The 19,813-nt window shown below is 41.7% G+C and overlaps 1 protein-coding gene across 3 annotated transcripts in view; it reads left to right on the top strand.

The window, feature by feature from the left end:
* Window positions 1-18,747, top strand: part of LOC311243255 (uncharacterized protein) — a 50,582-nt gene extending 31,835 nt beyond the window's left edge. For all 3 annotated transcript variants that reach the window (XM_084332408.1, XM_084332406.1, XM_084332407.1), the window contains exons 7-13: window positions 3,259-3,384; window positions 3,854-3,988; window positions 7,078-7,122; window positions 7,706-7,813; window positions 15,284-15,418; window positions 17,309-17,492; window positions 18,139-18,747. In XM_084332408.1, coding sequence (XP_084188534.1) covers window positions 3,259-3,384; window positions 3,854-3,988; window positions 7,078-7,122; window positions 7,706-7,813; window positions 15,284-15,418; window positions 17,309-17,489 — 730 coding nt within the window. In that variant the 3' untranslated portion in view covers window positions 17,490-17,492; window positions 18,139-18,747. The remainder of the gene's footprint in view (window positions 1-3,258; window positions 3,385-3,853; window positions 3,989-7,077; window positions 7,123-7,705; window positions 7,814-15,283; window positions 15,419-17,308; window positions 17,493-18,138) is intronic.
* Window positions 18,748-19,813: the final 1,066 nt, after the last annotated feature.

The raw sequence follows: 19,813 nt of genomic DNA, 5'->3' as shown, positions 1-19,813 counted from the left end.
TGAGTTCATCTGACCAGTCCAAGCTCCCCAGTTCTAGGTTAAAGGCCTCTCTAGAGTAAGTTTTGAGGTCTCTAGATGTGACTGTTTTGAGAAGGAGATGAGTGTGTGGCCCCACCCCTGCCCCACCCCTGCTTATATAGGCAGCAGATGGGGGTGTGGTCAGACGGATGTTGGTATGTAAAGGTGCATTTTGAAATTATTCAGTGTATATACGCTGAAGCGCGATTTATGCATTATGACGCTGAGCGGAAGCTAGCATGAAACGGAACCATTGGAAACATTTATAGACCTCCTTCATCTCCTGCTGAATCATTCAACTGGATTATTTCCACCATAAATTCGATCAAAGAAAAACATGAACTTATAATACTTGGTGACTTCAATAAGAATTGGTTGGACAAATCCTGTAATAATGTTAAAAACACAATCCGAAATGTGAACCTAACTCAGCTAATTGACGAGCCTACTCGGGTCATTCCCACATGTCAAACACTACTTGACTGGATATTGGTCTCACATCCAAATAGGTTTTCTAAATCAGGGACCATGTCAGACTGCTTTAGTGACCACCACATTGTATTCTGCATCTGGAAAATGTAATTACCCAAACTTCCACCCAAATTTATACAAATTAGGCAATACAAGAAAATGAATACTGATCAATTTATCGAACCCAGCATCTCCTGCGTTGGTGGCGAGCGCCTTGCCCACTGCGCCACCTAGCCGCCCTGCCACTAATGATCTTAAAGTGAGCAGCAGCCCTGGGTTAGATGGCATTGAAAACAAATTTCTCAAAACTAGCTTCACATATCCTGATGTATCCACTCTGTGATCTTTTTAATTTGTCTTTATCTACTCAATTTGGACATGCTCACGTATCACTCCGTTGCACAAAACCGGCAGTGAATTGGATCCCAACAACTACAGACCCATTTCCATAATCTGCCCTATAGCAAATATTTTTGAAAAATGTATCTACAAACAACTGTCCGACTATCTCACCAAATACGGCATCCTGGTGTCTGGAACACATAGAGCTGATCTGAACACACAGAGCTGGAACACACAGAGCTGGAACACATAGAGCTGATCTGAACACACAGAGCTGGAACACACAGAGCTGGAACACACAGAGCTGGAACACATAGAGCTGATCAGAACACGTAGAGCTGGAACACACAGAGCTGGAACACATAGAGCTGATCAGAACACATAGAGCTGGAACACATAGAGCTGATCAGAACACATAGAGCTGATCAGAACACAGAGCTGGAACACATAGAGCTGATCAGAACACAGAGCTGGAACACATAGAGCTGATCTGAACACACAGAGCTGGAACACACAGAGCTGGAACACACAGAGCTGGAACACATAGAGCTGATCAGAACACATAGAGCTGATCAGAACACAGAGCTGGAACACATAGAGCTGATCAGAACACAGAGCTGGAACACATAGAGCTGATCAGAACACATAGAGCTGATCAGAACACAGAGCTGGAACACATAGAGCTGGAACACATAGAGCTGATCAGAACACATAGAGCTGGAACACATAGAGCTGATCAGAACACAGAGCTGGAACACATAGAGCTGATCAGAACACAGAGCTGGAACACATAGAGCTGATCAGAACACACAGAGCTGATCAGAACACAGAGCTGGAACACATAGAGCTGGAACACATAGAGCTGATCTGAACACACAGAGCTGGGTATTGGAACACTGAACATGTTGCTATGTTTTATGTTCTACCGTAACGGTGTGTGTTGTGTTTAGAGGTGTGTGTCCAGTATTTAGCAGTGCTGTAGTGTTTAGTTACAGGGGGCTATTTTACAGGGAGGGTATTTTAACAGTGTGTTGTGTTTAGTTACAGGAGGGTATTTTAACACTTTGAATGCCAGCAACGCGTTTTGTCGTTAGTTCATGCCGTGCTTTGAATGCCACCAACGCTATATAGCGTTTGTTTGTCGTATTTTTTTTTATTGGCGATTTGAATTCATATTTCATCAATCGAGCCTCACGCTAGTGTTGCAGAGTCTCTCTGAGCTCAATTGGGAAGATACCGCCCTCTATCGTCTCTCCCTGTGTAACTGCACCCCATGAGACTGATGGGGCGGGGCGGGCCAGTTTCTTCATTTTACTTTTCCCTGAAGCCAACTGAAGAGATCCATTGTGATCGCCGGCCCGGAAAACATGTGGATTATGTATTTACAGTACCCAACGCTGAATCAATAAATGCGATCGATATTTGGAATGGCGATCAGGAATTGGAATAATCTTTTTGGATAACATCTGATCTGAGGTAAGGAATTTATTTGACCAGTTTTAGGATAATCAGAGCTTTTTTCACAGAGATATCGGCGTTTGCCCTATGCGTGCGTGTCCACTCATCAGGAAATGAGAGAATCGATATTTCAGCCCGCTTCTATAGCGTGCATAAATACACATATACTATCGATAATCTAGCGTTTATTTGAAAACGATTCATAAATAGGCCAAAAAATTACAACGTTTTTGTGTATGCCAGAATATTCCAGTAAATGCCGATTATCACGGAATCTTTATATGCATTGAAAACGAGGGCTTTTCAAAATGCTATAAAACGGAAATGAAGCGATTTAAAAAATTAAATAAAAAAAAAATTCGACAATGTCGCCTGCAAACAAGTCATTGATAAACGACGGGCACATTAGACACATAGCCATAATTTAAGACAGAGATTATCCGTTCACAACGCTATCATTGAAGTGGCTGGTGGCATTCAGACACGTTTTACCATGTTAACCAGTGGCACTGGAAGTGTTAACAGTGCATGTTAGCAAACATGCACTAACGCTTTTAGCAAAATTCACATATTGCTCCATAACACAGTTACCAGGAATTAGCCAGGATCACTCTGAAACTATACAATATTCACCACGGTATAACACACGAACGTATACATGAAAACATTTATTCTTTTTCACATGTTGAACGAGGGATAGTTACTGTCAAATGAGCCATAGTATTGTCTCCATAGCTATAATATAGAATATAGATATAGCCCTGCAAACACCGCGACGCACAGTGAAAATCCCTATCCTTTACAGCGCTGGCAGACTGAGTACAAAGATGGCTACTGTTGTGAAGCACTTTGAATTGCAACCTCTGTATGAAAAGTGCTATACAAATAAAGTTATTATTATTATTATTATTATTAGACCGGCTGGCGCCCAAAGTGTTAACAGTGTGTTGTCTGTGCGTGCGTGTCCAGAGAGTCTCCTATCAACGAAGGAGAGATGGAGACTGATGAAGCCAATAGGTTGCTACGACGACAGGACCAGATCAACTATGTCAAAAACACTGTGGCCTACGGCCGATACATCAAGGAGATCCCCAAGTGAGTCATGGACCACATTACTGCATGAATTAAAGGAAGACTCCAACAATTTGGGGAAATCTACTTTAGGTAGAAGTAGACTAGGAAAGAACGAGCCCTGTTCTACCTGCAGCTCTCTGATCAAAACACAGGATTTGGAGGTGGTTTTAATATACTTAACAATGGTCAATATAGACAATATAATGTTTTCGATTGTATGCTCGTCTGGTCTCTTTGAGGTATAATTTGAAGTGCTGTGTGTCCGTTTTGGTAACGTTAGATGTGACGAGGACAGTTTTCCCGCTGATCTCCCGTATTTCAGAGCAAGTCTCATTCATGATAGTTAACGAGTTTATTGCAACCGTCACTTAAACCGCTGGTTCCCATCGTGTGGTCCCTCAACACATTCCTATTCACAATATAAACATGACGAACGATGGATGCTAAATAATCTCCTCTCTCTCTCTCTCTCTCTCTCTCTCTCTCTCAGACACCGCCGCCAGCCCGGAGTTCATCCTAGGACTCCTGATAAGTTCACGAACTGCACTAGTGTTCGGTGGGACCTGAAGGTCAAGCTGTGGAAGGTCAATCTCAAAGTCTGGGACCCCCCCACTCCTGAGAACATGTGAGACATTAGAGATTTATATAACTTATATATATACTGTACACAGGACCTCAATAACATGTGAGACATCAGAGATTTATATAACCTATACTGTACACAGGACCTCAATAACATGTGAGACATCAGAGATTTATATAACCTATATATACTGTACACAGGACCTCAATAACATGTGAGACATCAGAGATTTATATAACCTATATATACTGTACGCCTGTTACTGTTCCGCAACTGTAGCTACTTCCGAGGTAGGCCTGATTGGCCCCGACAGGCACGTGACAGGCGCGGCCGCGCAACGAGGCTGCTGAGAGCTGTCGCGCGGAAATAGGCTGTCTATTGCCATTCTCTAAGACAAACTCTAACCTTAACCAGCTCCTTAACAGCGCCTAAACTTAACCCTTTAACCTTAAGCAACTCCGAAACTATGCCTAACCTTAACCTTAACCTTAACCATGCCTAACCTTAACCATAAGGCATAACCAACTCCGAAAGAATATTGCCATTCTCTAAGACAAACTCTAACCTTAACCATCTCCTTAACAGCGCCTAAACTTAACCCTTCTAACCATAACCAACTCCGAAACAATGCCTAACCTTAACCAACTCCGAAACAATGCTTAAAGTTAACATGCCTAAACTTAACGGCGAACGAATGCACGTTAAAAAAAAGAAAAAAAAAGAATTGACGGGAATCGAACTCGCCAGCAACGGACGGTAGGATCCACACCAATGCAACGCTGCCAATTGAGCTATTTCTGGATTGTGAAAAAGGGCGTATTACTACATAATGCTGCCGCGGAGCGTGCCGCGCGGCAGAGAAAGTTGCGCGTCCTGAGGCTGCGCGGGGGCGTGGCCGCGCCTGTCACGTGCCTGTCGGGGCCAATCAGGGCCTACCCCGGAAGTAGCTACAGTTGCGGAACAGTAATAAGCATACTGTACACAGGACCTCAATAACATGTGAGACATCAGAGATTTATATAACCTATATTATACTTTACACAGGACAGTGGCGGCTGGTCCAACGTACAGTTGGAAGGGCGCACGGGGTAGGGTGCAATAGTCACTTTTGGTGAGTTGTTCTACATTTAGGTTAAACATTAATGAACAAAGGGACAGCTACAGTATGTAAATTGTAAAGCAATTTTTTATTTATTTTGTATTCCAGTCGATCATAATGTAATGATCATGAATCAACGCGCGTACTGCACGTGTGTGTGTGTGTGAGAGAGAGAGAGAGAAAGAGAAAGAGAGAGAGAGAGAGAGAGAGAGAGAGAGAGAGAGAGAGAGAGAGATATCGCGGCCAGCCCACCCTCACTGAAATGTATGCCTTGTGTATGTATGTGACAAATAAACCTCTTGAATCTTGCCATATTCAATCAGTTTCAGTAACTACAGAACAGTACATATTGTTAGACTCACTTGTTGTTTTGTTGCATCAGGTTGGAACGAGCCTCGAGCCGTCGCGTTAACGCTTCGAGAAGCTTTTGTGGTCCGGGCTTGAACTTTCCATGATAAAAAGTGTCCATATAAATCCTTTTGTTAGATCCAACACTGTCTGAATGTACAGTATCTCGTGATGATCTCTCCCACTCCTGAGAATACACTTCTTATCACCGAACCAACCAGCTAAACGAGCCTAGCTAAGCTAACGCACTGAATCCGAAATGAAAATACTACTGGCTCCTCCTCCAAGCATTCTTTTCTGTCTGATGACTGACGACGTGACGAGTACAGTGGTGCAGAGCTTGCTTCCAGCGCTAGAAAACGCGCCCGAGACATCATATTTGAACACCCTGCTAGGCGAAATGTATTTGCTTGATGTATTTACATTGGCTGCGACGATACAGTGACGTGCACAGTGTGCACGTTAAGTCTATGCGCCCAGCTTTGGAGGTACTCTATCAGGAGAGAGAGTGACGTCATGTGAATCACGCACAAATCAATGATTTATATTTGATATATCTTTTTTGATCCACTTTTTCTCCTGTTTTACTCTGATTTTCTCCCATCCCAATTTCGTCGTTATGCCAATTCCCCCCTCCCCTTCCTGGTCGTTGCTCGCATATGCCCCCTACTGGTCGGTCATGGGAGTCCTGAAGTCTAACAGATGCTTCCTCCGTCACATAGGAGACAGCCAGCAACCTCTTTTCACCTGCCAGCGCGGACTCTCATTGGTGAAGTGTAACGCGTGGGAGGTCACACTACCTTCAACATATCCCTTCTTTGCTGTGCAGTCGCCCTGACCGACCTGTAGGAGTCGCTGTTTACAACGACCAGATTACCACCCATCAACTTCCCTCCCGCTGACTCTGCCAATTGAGTCAGTATGACGGCCGGCCCAAGCCAGAGGCAACGCTGACGGCCGGATTCGAGACCGGTGTCTCTTGCGTTGGTGACGAGCGCTTAGACCGCTGCGCCACCCAGCCGCCAATTATATTTGATATATTAACGTTATTGTGCATTTGAAACACAAACATACTTAAAATGAGTAATTATTATTCATTTTTTTTATTTTTTTTTATTGATCTTTTCCCCCCTCCTTTTTCCTCCGATTTTCTCCCATCCCAATGTTAGTCATTATGCCAATCCCCTTCCTGGTCGCTGCGCACTTACCCCCCACAGTCGGTCTGGGAGAGTGGAGGCTATCACGTGCTTCCTCCGACACACGTCTAGCCAATCAACCGCTTCTTTTCACCTGGCAGTGCGGACTCTCACTGAGAGCGTGTAACGTGTGGAAGGATCACACTTCCCCCCTTAGAACCTATCCGCGCTTAGCAGGCGCCCCGACCGAACTGTAGGAGTCGCTGTTTACAACGACCCGGACCCACCCCGCCAGCTACTCCCACCCTCTAATACTGCCAATTGTATTAGTGTGAACTGCCAGCCAAGCTGGTGACAACGCCGGAGCTGTGAGCTGGACTCAAACAGACGAATCCAGCGTCTCCGGGGTTGGTGACGAACGCAATCTCCGCTACGCCACCTGACCGCCCCAATTATTATTCATTTTAAACATGTTTAGTTTATTTTTAGGGATCCAAAATCTAAAATAAAAAAAACACGATTTCTTCTTCTCCTTCTCTCTTCACCAGGGGGGGCGGTGCCCGGCCGCCACAGACACAGGACCTCAATAACATGTGAGACATCAGAGATTTATATAACCTATATATACTGTACACAGGACCTCAATAACATATGAGACATTAGAGATTTATATAACCTATATATACTGTACACAGGACCTCAATAACATGTGAGACATTAGAGATTTATATAACCTATATATACTGTACACAGGACCTCAATAACATGTGAGACATTAGAGATTTATATAACATATATACTGTACACAGGACCTCAATAACATGTGAGACATTAGAGATTTATATAACTTATATATACTGTATACAGGACCTCAATAACATGTGAGACATTAGAGATTTATATAACCTATATATACTGTATACAGGACCTCAATAACATGTGAGACATTAGAGATTTATATAACTTATATATATATATACTGTACTGTACACAGGACCTCAAATACATGTGAGACATTAGATTTATATAACCTATATATATATACACTGTACACAGGACCTCAATAACATTCTATTGACTCATGAACATACATAATTTAATCCCTGACTCATGTTGGTGACCCCTGCACCAGACGAGACAGGAAATGACCCGGTGGTCGCTCTTCTTCTTCTGCAGAAAAGAGCTGGACCTGGACGATGTGATGGACATCGAGCTGGACTCCCCCTCTCTGGACTCCGCCTCCTCCTCCAACGCCAATGTAGCGGGAAGGCCCTCTTCCTGGAGGTGAGACTCTACGTGTTTAACTGCTGCTTCTAGAACACGTTCCTTTATTCACCCACAGGCCTTAACCCTTTCACTACCATACTACAGAAGGTGAACCTTTCACTACCACACTACAGAAGGTGAACCTTTTCACCACCACACTACAGAAGGTTAACCCTTTCACTACCACACTACAGAAGGTTAACCTTTCACTACCACACTACAGAAGGTTAACCTTTCACTACCACACTACAGAAGGTTAACCCTTTCACTACCACACTACAGAAGGTTAACCTTTCACTACCACACTACAGAAGGTTAACCCTTTCACTACCACACTACAGAAGGTGAACCTTTCACTACCACACTACAGAAGGTTAACCTTTCACTACCACACTACAGACGTTTAACACTTTCACTACCACACTACAGAAGGTTAACCTTTCACTACCACACTACACAAGGTTAACCCTTTCACTACCACACTACAGAAGGTGAACCTTTCACCACCACACTACAGAAGGTTAACCCTTTCACTACCACACTACAGAAGGTTAACCTTTCACTACCACACTACAGAAGGTTAACCTTTCACTACCACACTACAGAAGGTTAACCCTTTCACTACCACACTACAGAAGGTTAACCCTTTCACTACCACACTACAGAAGGTTAACCTTTCACTACCACACTACAGAAGGTTAACCCTTTCACTACCACACTACAGAAGGTGAACCTTTCACCACCACACTACAGAAGGTTAACACTTTCACTACCACACTACAGAAGGTTAACCTTTCACTACCACACTACACAAGGTTAACCCTTTCACTACCACACTACAGAAGGTTAACCTTTCACTACCACACTACAGAAGGTGAACCTTTCACTACCACACTACAGAAGGTTAACATTTCACTACCACACTACAGAAGGTGAATCTTTCACTGCCACACTACAGAAGGTTAACCCTTTCACCACCACACTACAGAAGGTTAACCTTTCACTACCACACTACAGACGTTTAACACTTTCACTACCACACTACAGAAGGGTAACCCTTTCACTACCACACTACAGAAGGTTAACCTTTCACTACCACACTACAGAAGGTTAACCTTTCACTACCACACTACAGACGTTTAACACTTTCACTACCACACTACAGAAGGTTAACCTTTCACTACCACACTACAGAAGGTTAACCCTTTCACTACCACACTACAGAAGGTTAACCCTTTCACTACCACACTACACAAGGTTAACCCTTTCACTACCACACTACAGAAGGTTAACCCTTTCACTACCACACTACACAAGGTTAACCCTTTCACTACCACACTACAGAAGGTTAACCCTTTCACTACCACACTACACAAGGTTAACCCTTTCACTACCTCAATACAGAAGGTTAACCCTTTCACTACCACAATACAGAAGGTTAACCCTTTCACTACCACACTACAGACGTTTAACAGAATATTGCTGTGCATCGTTATGTACATGTGTATCCATCTTCGGTGGGTTACTTAACATCAATGTCTCTCTAGTTTCACCACTCCAGAGAGCGAGGGGCCGGTCTCGCGCTGTGACAAGCAGACTGATTGATTGATTGAAAACTTTAACACAGAGCTGGAACACATAGAGCTGGCCATCAGAACACACAGAGTTAGAACACATAGAGCTGGCCATCAGAACACACAGAGCTAGAACACATAGAGCTGATCAGAACACATAGAGCTGATCAGAACACATAGAGCTAGAACACATAGAGCTGATCAGAACACACAGAGCTAGAACACAGAGCTGATCAGAACACACAGAGCTGGAACACATAGAGCTGATCAGAACACACAGAGCTGGAACACATAGAGCTGATCAGAACACATAGAGCTGATCAGAACACATAGAGCTGGAACACACAGAGCTGGAACACATAGAGCTGATCAGAACACATAGAGCTGATCAGAACACATAGAGCTGGAACACATAGAGCTGGAACACATAGAGCTGATCAGAACACATAGAGCTGGAACACACAGAGCTGGAACACATAGAGCTGATCAGAACACATAGAGCTGATCAGAACACAGAGCTGATCAGAACACATAGAGCTGGAACACATAGAGCTGATTAGAACACAGAGCTAAATTGACATTATTATGGCCCATTTATCGTCAAGTATCTATTGTTCAGGGTGTAGCAACGTTATACTTTTTCATTCACATATTCATACTAAAATACGGTCTAAAGTATAAGTATGTTTTTATCGTTTTCTGCAGCATTCTCCAGAATGTGATTTATAGCCCCAAATGCATTATATTGATGATTTTTTTTTTTTTTTTTTTTTTTTTTGAAGTCTTTATTTCGAACATGCAATGAATACAACAAACAATAACAAAAAAGAAAAACAACTCAATCTGCATGTTCGAAAAGGAGTAGGAAGAAGTATACACTTATTTAATCCTACCCCTTTTCCACTACTCAAATGAGTGTACTATTTTAAACATAAAAAAGAAAAGAAAAGGAAAAAAATATATATATATATATATGCAAAACAAAAAACAAAAACTATATATGTATAAAATAAAATAAAATAGAAACAAAATAAAATGTAAACACCCGTGAATATCAAGTCCCTTCCTCATCCCTGTACCTTGTGAACATCATTTCCTTATACATCAGTTTGAATTGTCTCATGTTTGGACATTGCTTTAACACCACATTAAGACTGTTCCACAGTTTCACTCCACATATTGAGATGCAGTGTTTTCTCATGGTAGTGCGTACGTTTAGCACCTTTAAATTGTGTTCTCCCCTCAGATTATAACCCCCCTCCCTATCAAAGAACAATTCTTGAATGTTTCTTGGAAGTGCATGACTTTTTGCTTTATACATTAATTGTGCCGTTTTAAATTCCACAAGATCATTTAACTTCAATGTCTTTGACTCCAGAAACAATATGTTAGTGTGATCACGATAACCTGCAATGTGAACTATCCTTATGGCCCTTTTTTGGAGTATAAAAAGTGGTTGTAGTGTAGACTTATAATTGTTTCCCCAGACTTCAGCACAGTAATTTAAATATGGTAAAACTAGTGAACAGTAGAGAATGTAGAGTGATTTTCTATCCAGGATGTGCTTTACTTTACTCATGACTGAAATGCTTCGTGAGAGTTTAGATTGGACATGTTTTATGTGAGGTTTCCAACAGATTTTATGGTCTATTATTACACCTAGGAATTTATTTTCATAAACTCTTTCAATAATCACATCATTTATTTTAACTTGTACCCGAGTATCCAATCTACAGTTTCCAAACAACATAATTTTAGTTTTGCTCAAGTTCAATGATAATTTGTTTCTATCAAACCATTCCTTCAATTTCTTCATTTCAGATGTGATGACCTCTAAAAGCTGCTGGACATTCTCACCAGAAAAAAAAAGATTAGTGTCATCCGCAAATAAAATACATTTAAATATATTGGATACTTTACATATCTCGTTAATGTACAAGATGAACAGTTTTGGACCCAACACTGACCCCTGGGGGACACCACAAGCAATGTCCAAACATTCAGATTTATAATCACAAATTGTTGTCTTTTATTTAGATAGCTTCTTACCCAGTCCAATACTACCCCCCTGATCCCATATCTCTCCAATTTCCTGATTAATATATCATGATTAATAGTATCAAATGCTTTTTTTAGGTCAATGAATACTCCAGCTACATGTTTTTTTTGATCTATGGAATTTGTGATTTTTTCAATGAGTTCTATTAACGCTAGTGATGTTGACCGGTGTGTTCTGAATCCATACTGGCTATCGGTGAGTAAATTATGTTTATCAATGAATTTATCTAATCTGTTGTTGAAGAGTTTTTCTAATATTTTTGAAAACTGAGGAAGTAGAGAAACAGGCCTATAATTTGTGAAGTGGTGTTTATCTCCAGTCTTGAACAGAGGTATGACTTTTGCTATTTTCATTTTATTCGGAAATCGACCAGTTTTGAATGATAAATTGCAGATGTGCGTGAGTGGTTTTGAAATCCCAATAATGACATTTTTTACTATTTTCATATCTATTTCATTACTGTCTGTAGATGTCTTGTTTTTACATTTATTAGTAGTTTCTATAATTTCATTTTCATCTACCGCTTCCAGAAACATTGAACTAGGATTTCTTTCAATGTAATTGTCTTTTATGTCTTCAGGAGTCACTGGATCTGGGATTTTTCCCGCTAATTCTGGTCCAATATTTACAAAAATGTATTAAAGTTGTTAACCACATCATCCATATTGCTAATAGTTTGATCCTCTTCTATAAAATACTGAGGATAGTTTATTTGTCTTGATCCATTCCTGATAATACCATTTAATATCTTCCAAACACCCTTAATATTATATTTGTTGTTATCTAATATTCTACTATAATGATCCTTCTTACATCTTCTCATAATATTAGTCAACTTGTTTTTATATTTCTTATATTTATTTTCTGCCTGAAAATACAGTTTGATAGCAATCTGCGTGAGATAAAAAAAATTCAAATGGACGTGCTTCTAGAAGTTACTACTTATCATCTGATGTTGACCGGATGGGGGGGGGTCGTTTATAATTCCGTGGCCAACGTTAGATGATTCATCTAGTGTGGGTGATATGATCATCAGAGCAGTTTATATCGAACACGTTAAAAAAAAACGCTGAATCTCACCGGAGCTTCCTCGTAGCGTTGGGCGATGAGCGTGGAGCAGAAATATGCGATCCATCTCCAGGTTGTATAATAGTATATACGTCCAAATCATGTTGTTTATCGAGTTATTGGTAACGGATCGCTATCCATTGTGTCACGCTCGAGTCCCGGCACCTATAGCGAGTGATCGGACCGAATTTGGATGAGCACCAGTTTCCATTTCCGGTTTCCGGTTTGGGCGATCCGCCGATCGGCCACCAGATGGCGCTCTTGAACCGTTGGAGAGTTGAGAGGGGATCAACAGTAGATCTCAAGTCTCCGGGTGAGAAATATGATTGCGATCACAGATTTTTGAAATATTGATATCAATGACGTGTTACGGCGTCATTGGCAGAATGAGCATGGCGGGGAATGACGTGGTAAGGCGTTTTTGGCGACCAAAGTGTTAACAGTATGTTGTGTTTAGTTTAGGAGGGTATTTTAACAGTATGTTGTGTTTAGTTACAGGAGGGTATTTTAACAGTATGTTGTGTTTAGTTTAGGAGGGTATTTTAACAGTATGTTGTGTTTAGTTACAGGAGGGTATTTTAACAGTGTGTTGTTTAGTTTAGGAGGGTATTTTAACAGTATTTTGTGTTTAGTTTATTCTTTTTCACATGTTGAACGAGGGATAGTCACTGTCAAATGAGCCATAGTATTGTCTCCATAGCTATAATATAGAATATAGGTATAGCCCTGCAAACACAGCGACGCACAGTGAAAATCCCTATCCTTTACAGCGCTGGCACACTGAGTACAAAGATGGCTACACCGGCTGGCGCCCAAAGTGTTAACAGTGTTGTAACTGAGGGGTACAATTCCCTGACTGTATTGTTAGATATGATACTTACTACCACTACCTCTTGTACTTTAGACTCTGGCCACCCAGTACTAGGCATAAATAATTATGGTAAACACTCCCACGTAGATGAAACGATCCAACACAAATGTACCAAGTCGAAAGTCTGCGTTTAATAATAATTAATACATAGCAAAAGGTATGTAGAGCAATCACTTAATTACATTTATGATTTGAAATAGGATGCACTTTTATGGCAAATGAGTATTCGTTGGTATATCAATAGAGAACGTCCAATCTCTGGTGGCGCAGGCGGTAAATATACAACCTGGAATATTTAAGGAATAATAGCAATGATACTTTAATGATTATAGAACTGGATACACTAGGGGGGAATTCCGGTCGCTTGTAAGACAACTGGAGAAGGGGGGGGGGGGGGTAGAGTCTGGCTGTATCCGTCTGGCCGAGGGTATCCTGGGAGAACCCACGGTTGTGCGGCTCGGTGCCTCAGCGATCCTCGATCCACAGATGAAAGCAGTTGGACTCTCTGTGGGCCGGCTTCCTCCGGTCCACGATGGAGAGACGTGAAGCGACCTCGTCGTGTAGAGCGTCTCCTCACCTGTCGTCCTCTCCGGGGGGGGGGTTTCCAACACACGGCAGTGTTGGTCTTTATCCATAGAATAATCACTGTATACAAAGCATAATCCGTGCCTGGGAAGGCGGGCTGTCGTCGGTAGAATAATCCGGTATGCAGGTCCACTCGCTCGTCGGCTCTGGGGCTCCTCGGGTGCAGCCTCACATGGGGTCGGCCACCCTGGATAAGCAGCCAGTTCTACCCGAAACGATGGGGGTACTGACTACGATAGTATTCTCACCGCACAAAGCACTACATATGAATAGACTATTATTAGCTTAATAGACTACGTCCAACTCGACGATATAGTGCCAAATATGACTATTCAAATATTAATATACACGATGTCTCAATACCGATGGTAGGCCGAACTTGGCCTTACTCCCACACGTGGCGTCGCGGGGAGGCTTTACGTCTGTCACTCTATTGGAGGGTAAGAAACTGGACTAAAAAGAAAGTCCTACTTTAGTAGCGCAGTATATATACGCACTATGAACAAATAGTACCATTAGTGGTGCGGTAGCCAGATTCCTACGCGGAACTAGGACTTGTTCGTACATGTTGAGCGGTACGTTTGAACTGGGTCTGGGGGGTATGGCAGCCTGGCACCAAGGTCTCGACCAATAGTAGAATGGAGACTATTATGGGATGTTCAGTAGGCTAGAATGGATATTCAATGCATATTGTACAAGGAATATACAAGGGATATCCGGGAATATTAGAGAATATACAAATACAATTAAATATATATATATAAATAAATATATATATTCGGTTTAATCTGGCCCTTCACAACAAGTGTGTTGTCTTTAGTTACAGGAAGGTATTTTAACAGTGTTTAGTTACAGGAAGGTATTTTAACAGTGTTTAGTTACAGGAGGGTATTTATAGTGTAGTTCTGACTCTTAACCCGCCCTGTGTGTGTAGTTCTGACTCTTAACCCGCCCTGTGTGTGTAGTTCTGACTCTTAACCCGCCCTGTGTGTGTAGTTCTGACTATTTTTTTTTTTTTTTTTTAACTTTGACCAGTCACCTGGTTCTTTTAGCGTTTATCGCTTTTTCTTCGCATTCATACTTGGTCAAGTTCGACCGACAGAGCAGGCTGAAAGGGTTCAGATGGGGGGGAAAGACACTCTGGGAAAGGCACGGCTGCCGTCCGGGATTCGAACGCGCTCAGCCCCAGATCCGCGCGAGCGCGGTTGTCCACGGCGCTGAAATAGCACTCGCGGTACGTGGTGAGCTACTGGAGCTCCCCCCAGTAGTTCTGACTCTTAAGCCGCCGTGTGTGTGTGTGTGTGTGTGTGTGTGTGTCTTTATGTGTGTAGTTCTGGCTCCAGAGAGTCTCCTATCAACGAAGGAGAGATGGAGACTGGTGTCTCTATGTTGCTACGACGACAGGAACAGATCAACTGTGGCAAAACCACCTTGGCCTACGGCCGATACATCAAGGAGATCCCCAAGTGAGTCATGGACCACATTACTGCATGAATTAAAGGAAGACTCCAACAATTTGGGGAAATCTACTTTAGGTAGAAGTAGACTAGGAAAGAACGAGCCCTGTTCTACCTGCAGCTCTCTGATCAAAACACAGGATTTGGAGGTGGTTTTAACACTTTGAGAGCCACTCACGGCTAAACTCATGTTTGCGATAGTTACGTTGAAAGCCACTCACGAGATTTCTCGGAATTATTTTTTATTTTTTAGCGATCTGAAATCATATTGCATCACGCAAGCCTACCCTAGCCTACCCAAGGGCCGCCGGCGATCAGATGTGAAAAAAGCGCCCCCTATCGTCTCCCAGATGGTAAATCACCCCTTTTTTTTTTAATCCACTTTTTCTCCCATTTTTCTATATTTTCTCCCATCCCAATTTCGTATCATCCAATTCAACCCTCCCCTGTCACGAACACTGTTTCTTGCCTCCCACAAGCCGGCTGCAATGTGGACTAAGTCATACATAGCACAAGTCCCCTCCGGTACTTGAGGTAACAGCAGTCGCATCTTTTCACCTGCGCAGCTCGATCTCTCAGTGGCGAGGAGTAACGCGTGGGAGGCTCACGCTGCCCCCGACACTTCCTGATTCTACTGCGCAGGCGCACCAACCGACCTGTAGGAGTCGCTGTCCACAACGCCCGATCCCCACCCATCAGTTTCCCACCCCCTAATACGGCCAATGTGTATTAGTATGAACGACCAGCTAAACTGAAAGCAATGTGGAGCGCTGGGCTCGAACAGGCGAGCCCAGCGTCTCCGCATTCGTGGCGAGCGCCTTGCCCACTACGCCACGTAGCCGCCCCTAAATCACCCTTTTGGAATGGACTCAATGACTGGAATGGATTCAATGGGGGGGAAAAAAATATTTCAGTCCACATTTTCCAGTCCACTGATGCAGCCGGGGTTACCAGAGTTCATTCTGGATCCTCTGAGCCCTGCGGATCATGAGTTCTACTGTATACACGTTAGATCTATACACTTATCGATTTTTTCCGAATGGTGATCAGGAATTGGAATATATCATTTGGATACCATCTGATGTCAGGTAAGGAATCTATGTTATCAGTGTTAGGATAATCAGACTAGTTTTCGAGGAGATAAGCTTTTTTGTGATATGTGCTCTATCTGTTTCACTGTAAAATCCATGAGGAAATTAAATCAGCTATTATCAGCACGCGGCTTGAACGTGCGTGTGTGCACGTATACTATTGATCATCTAGCGTTTATTTGAAAACGATTCATAAATAGGCCGACAAATATCAACGTTCTGGAATATTCCAGTAAAAGGCGATTATCACAGAATGGGCTGTTTTTCACCTGAAAACGGGTGCTTTTCAAAATGCTCTCAAACGGAAATGAAGCGATAAAAAAACAATCTGCCTTGACAACACTGACTGGAAAATGATTCTTTGATAAGCGACGGGCAGATTAGACACATAGCCATAATTTAAAACATAGATTAGGCGATATTAACGTTAACATTGGGAGTGGACCGTGGCATTCAAGGGGGTAAAAAGGAAAACACGGCGTGGCGCTCAAAGTGTTAATATACTTAACAATGGTCAATATAGACAATATAATGTTTTCAATTGTATGCTCGTCTGGTCTCTTTGAGGTATAATTTGAAGTGCTGTGTGTCCGTTTTGGTAACGTTAGATGTGACGAGGACAGTTTTCCTGTTGATCTCCCGTATTTCAGAGCAAGTCTCATTCATGATAGTTAACGAGTTTATTGCAACCGTCACTTAAACCGCTGGTTCCCATCGTGTGGTCCCTCAACACATTCCTATTCACAATATAAACATGACGAACGATGGATGCTAAATAATCTCCCCTCTCTCTCTCTCTCTCTCTCAGACACCGCCGCCAGCCCGGAGTTCATCCTAGGACTCCTAATAAGTTCAGGAAATGCAGTCGTCATTCGTGGGACGAGCAGATCGAGCTGTGGAAGGTCAATCTCCATGTCTGGGACCCCCCCACTCCTGAGGGAGAGGAGCACGAGAACATATATACTGTACTGTACACAGGACCTCAATAACATGTGAGACATTATAGATTTATATAACCTATATATACTGTACACAGGACCTCAATAACATGTGAGACATTAGATTTATATGACCTATATATATATATATATACTGTACTGTACACAGGACCTCAATAACATGTGAGACATTAGAGATTTATATAACCTATATATACTGTACACAGGACCTCAATAACATGTAAGACATTAGATTTATATAACCTATATATACTGTACACAGGACCTCAATAACATTTGAGACATTAGATTTATATAACCTATATATATACTGTACTGTACACAGGACCTCAATAACATTCTATAGACTCATGAACATACATAGACTGCTCCATCTGTACTGTAACTTGCTTTCCTGTAAAAGAACGACTCATGTTAGTGACCCCTGCACCAGACGAGACAGGAAATGACCCGGTGGTCGCTCTTCTTCTTCTTCTGCAGTTTAACAGTCTGTAGTGTGGTTGTGAAAGGGTTAACCCTTTGGTAGTGTGGTAGTGAAAGGGTTAAGAGGTTAAAGATGAAATTACATTATTAATATAAGTTGTAAAAAAATATATATATATATAATAATTTGAACCTTGTGGAACATGCTTAGTTATCAGTAAAAATCATCTTGTATCTTCTCCTCTCCTCACTCCAGGATGAATGAAGACTGTTTGGGAACCCCCAGTAAAATGATGAAGACGGACAACCCAGAGCCGAACACAAAGGGTGCCATCTTGGTTCCATAAAATAGCACACTGGGCACGTAGGGGTGTAATGATGCATCGATTAATCGAAATGCATCGATTCTAATGTGTTAGAATCGATGCATCGATTTGAATGTTGGAATCGATTATAATCTAAATTAATCAATTTTTTTTTTTTTTTTTTTTTTTTAACCTATAGTCCATTCATGCTGAGTGAATCAGTTCCCCCAGCCACATTTGTGTATTCAACATTTTGGGGGGAATTAACTGATAGAAAATGTATAGAAAATTTATCGAATCGTGGTCAAATGAAGAGATTTCATGATGCATTGAATCGTTGCCTGAATAATCGTAATCTAATCTAATCGTTGTGAGGTCGCATCGTTACACCCTTACTGGGCAGCCATTTTGGGGTCAACGAGCACTGTATTGGGACAGTAAGCCATGGACACGTCTAATGTAATTTCTATTTTAATGTAAAGTACGAGACCAAATCTCCAGACCTTTTTGATTCTGGGTATGTTCCTATGTAGCCTGTTTATAAAGCGCTCCAGAAGAGACCCTACTGCTTGTTGTCTCACTGTTTTTATTTCATTTGTTCGTCTCACTGGCCATACGAAGACCATCAGCGTATTTAGACCACTATCAGTAGGGCACGTGCCCTACTGATGATCATCTGTGCCCCACTGATAGAGAAAAAAAAATTATTTTCCCTTTTTTAACATGATCAAATGATCATTTAACATGATCAAATAATTATTATAATATTTTTTACTTCGCTTTGAAATATTATAGTGAAATATTTTGCACTGTTGTCGCATTTATCTTGTTGAAATCCTCCAACAGGCTCTTTTTTGTAAGTTGACTGGTTTGCACACCAATAATACAGTGCAATAATAGAATAGTAGAATAGATAGTAAAATTATGCAATAGAATGGCCAGAATAAAATAGTGCTACAGTACAATCAACAGCGGGGTGTATTAGAAGGCTATGGTGAAGAGGTACGTTTTTAGCTTATTTCTGAAAATATTAAGAGATCTAGCTTCCCTAATGTCCATAGGTAGTGTGTTCCATAACTTTGGTGCATAGTTAGCAAAGGCTGCATCCCCGATTTTCTTTAGACTGTGGCTTGGAACCTTCAATAGACCAGTAGTAGATGATCGCAATGTTTATACTTTGTATATAAGGAGGAGGACCTTGAAATCAATTCTAAATGTTACCGGAAGCCAGTGTAGGTTACTTACTTGTAACTTCGGGTTTGATCCAAGGAGTAAGTTGCCCCATATTGCTCTGTAACATTTCTCTTTTTGTTATAGGACCGACTAGTAGGATTTCAGTTTTGCCCTCATTTATTTTAGGAAGTTGTTCGTCATCCATTTGTTTATTGCTAAGAGACAGGCGGAAATGGAGTTTATAGCTGTGTGATCATTTGGTTCAGCAGAGATGTACAATTGTGTGTCATCTGCGTAACTATGGAAACATACATTGTGCTTTCTAATGATGTCTCAATGTTCAATGTTCAATGCAAGTAAAGCACTTTAAACTTTTGACTAAATGCTTTCTTGACTATATATATAGTAACTGTTCCAAAATGCATAGATTTCTATGTATTTTAGGGGTTTGGG

The sequence above is a fragment of the Notolepis coatsorum genome (assembly GCF_963971535.1).
Source record: "Notolepis coatsorum genome assembly, chromosome: 16".
In the NCBI taxonomy this organism is placed as follows: Eukaryota; Metazoa; Chordata; class Actinopteri; order Aulopiformes; family Paralepididae; genus Notolepis; species Notolepis coatsorum.
Note: the sequence above shows the minus strand (reverse complement) of the source record. Positions and strands in the feature narration are given on the sequence as shown.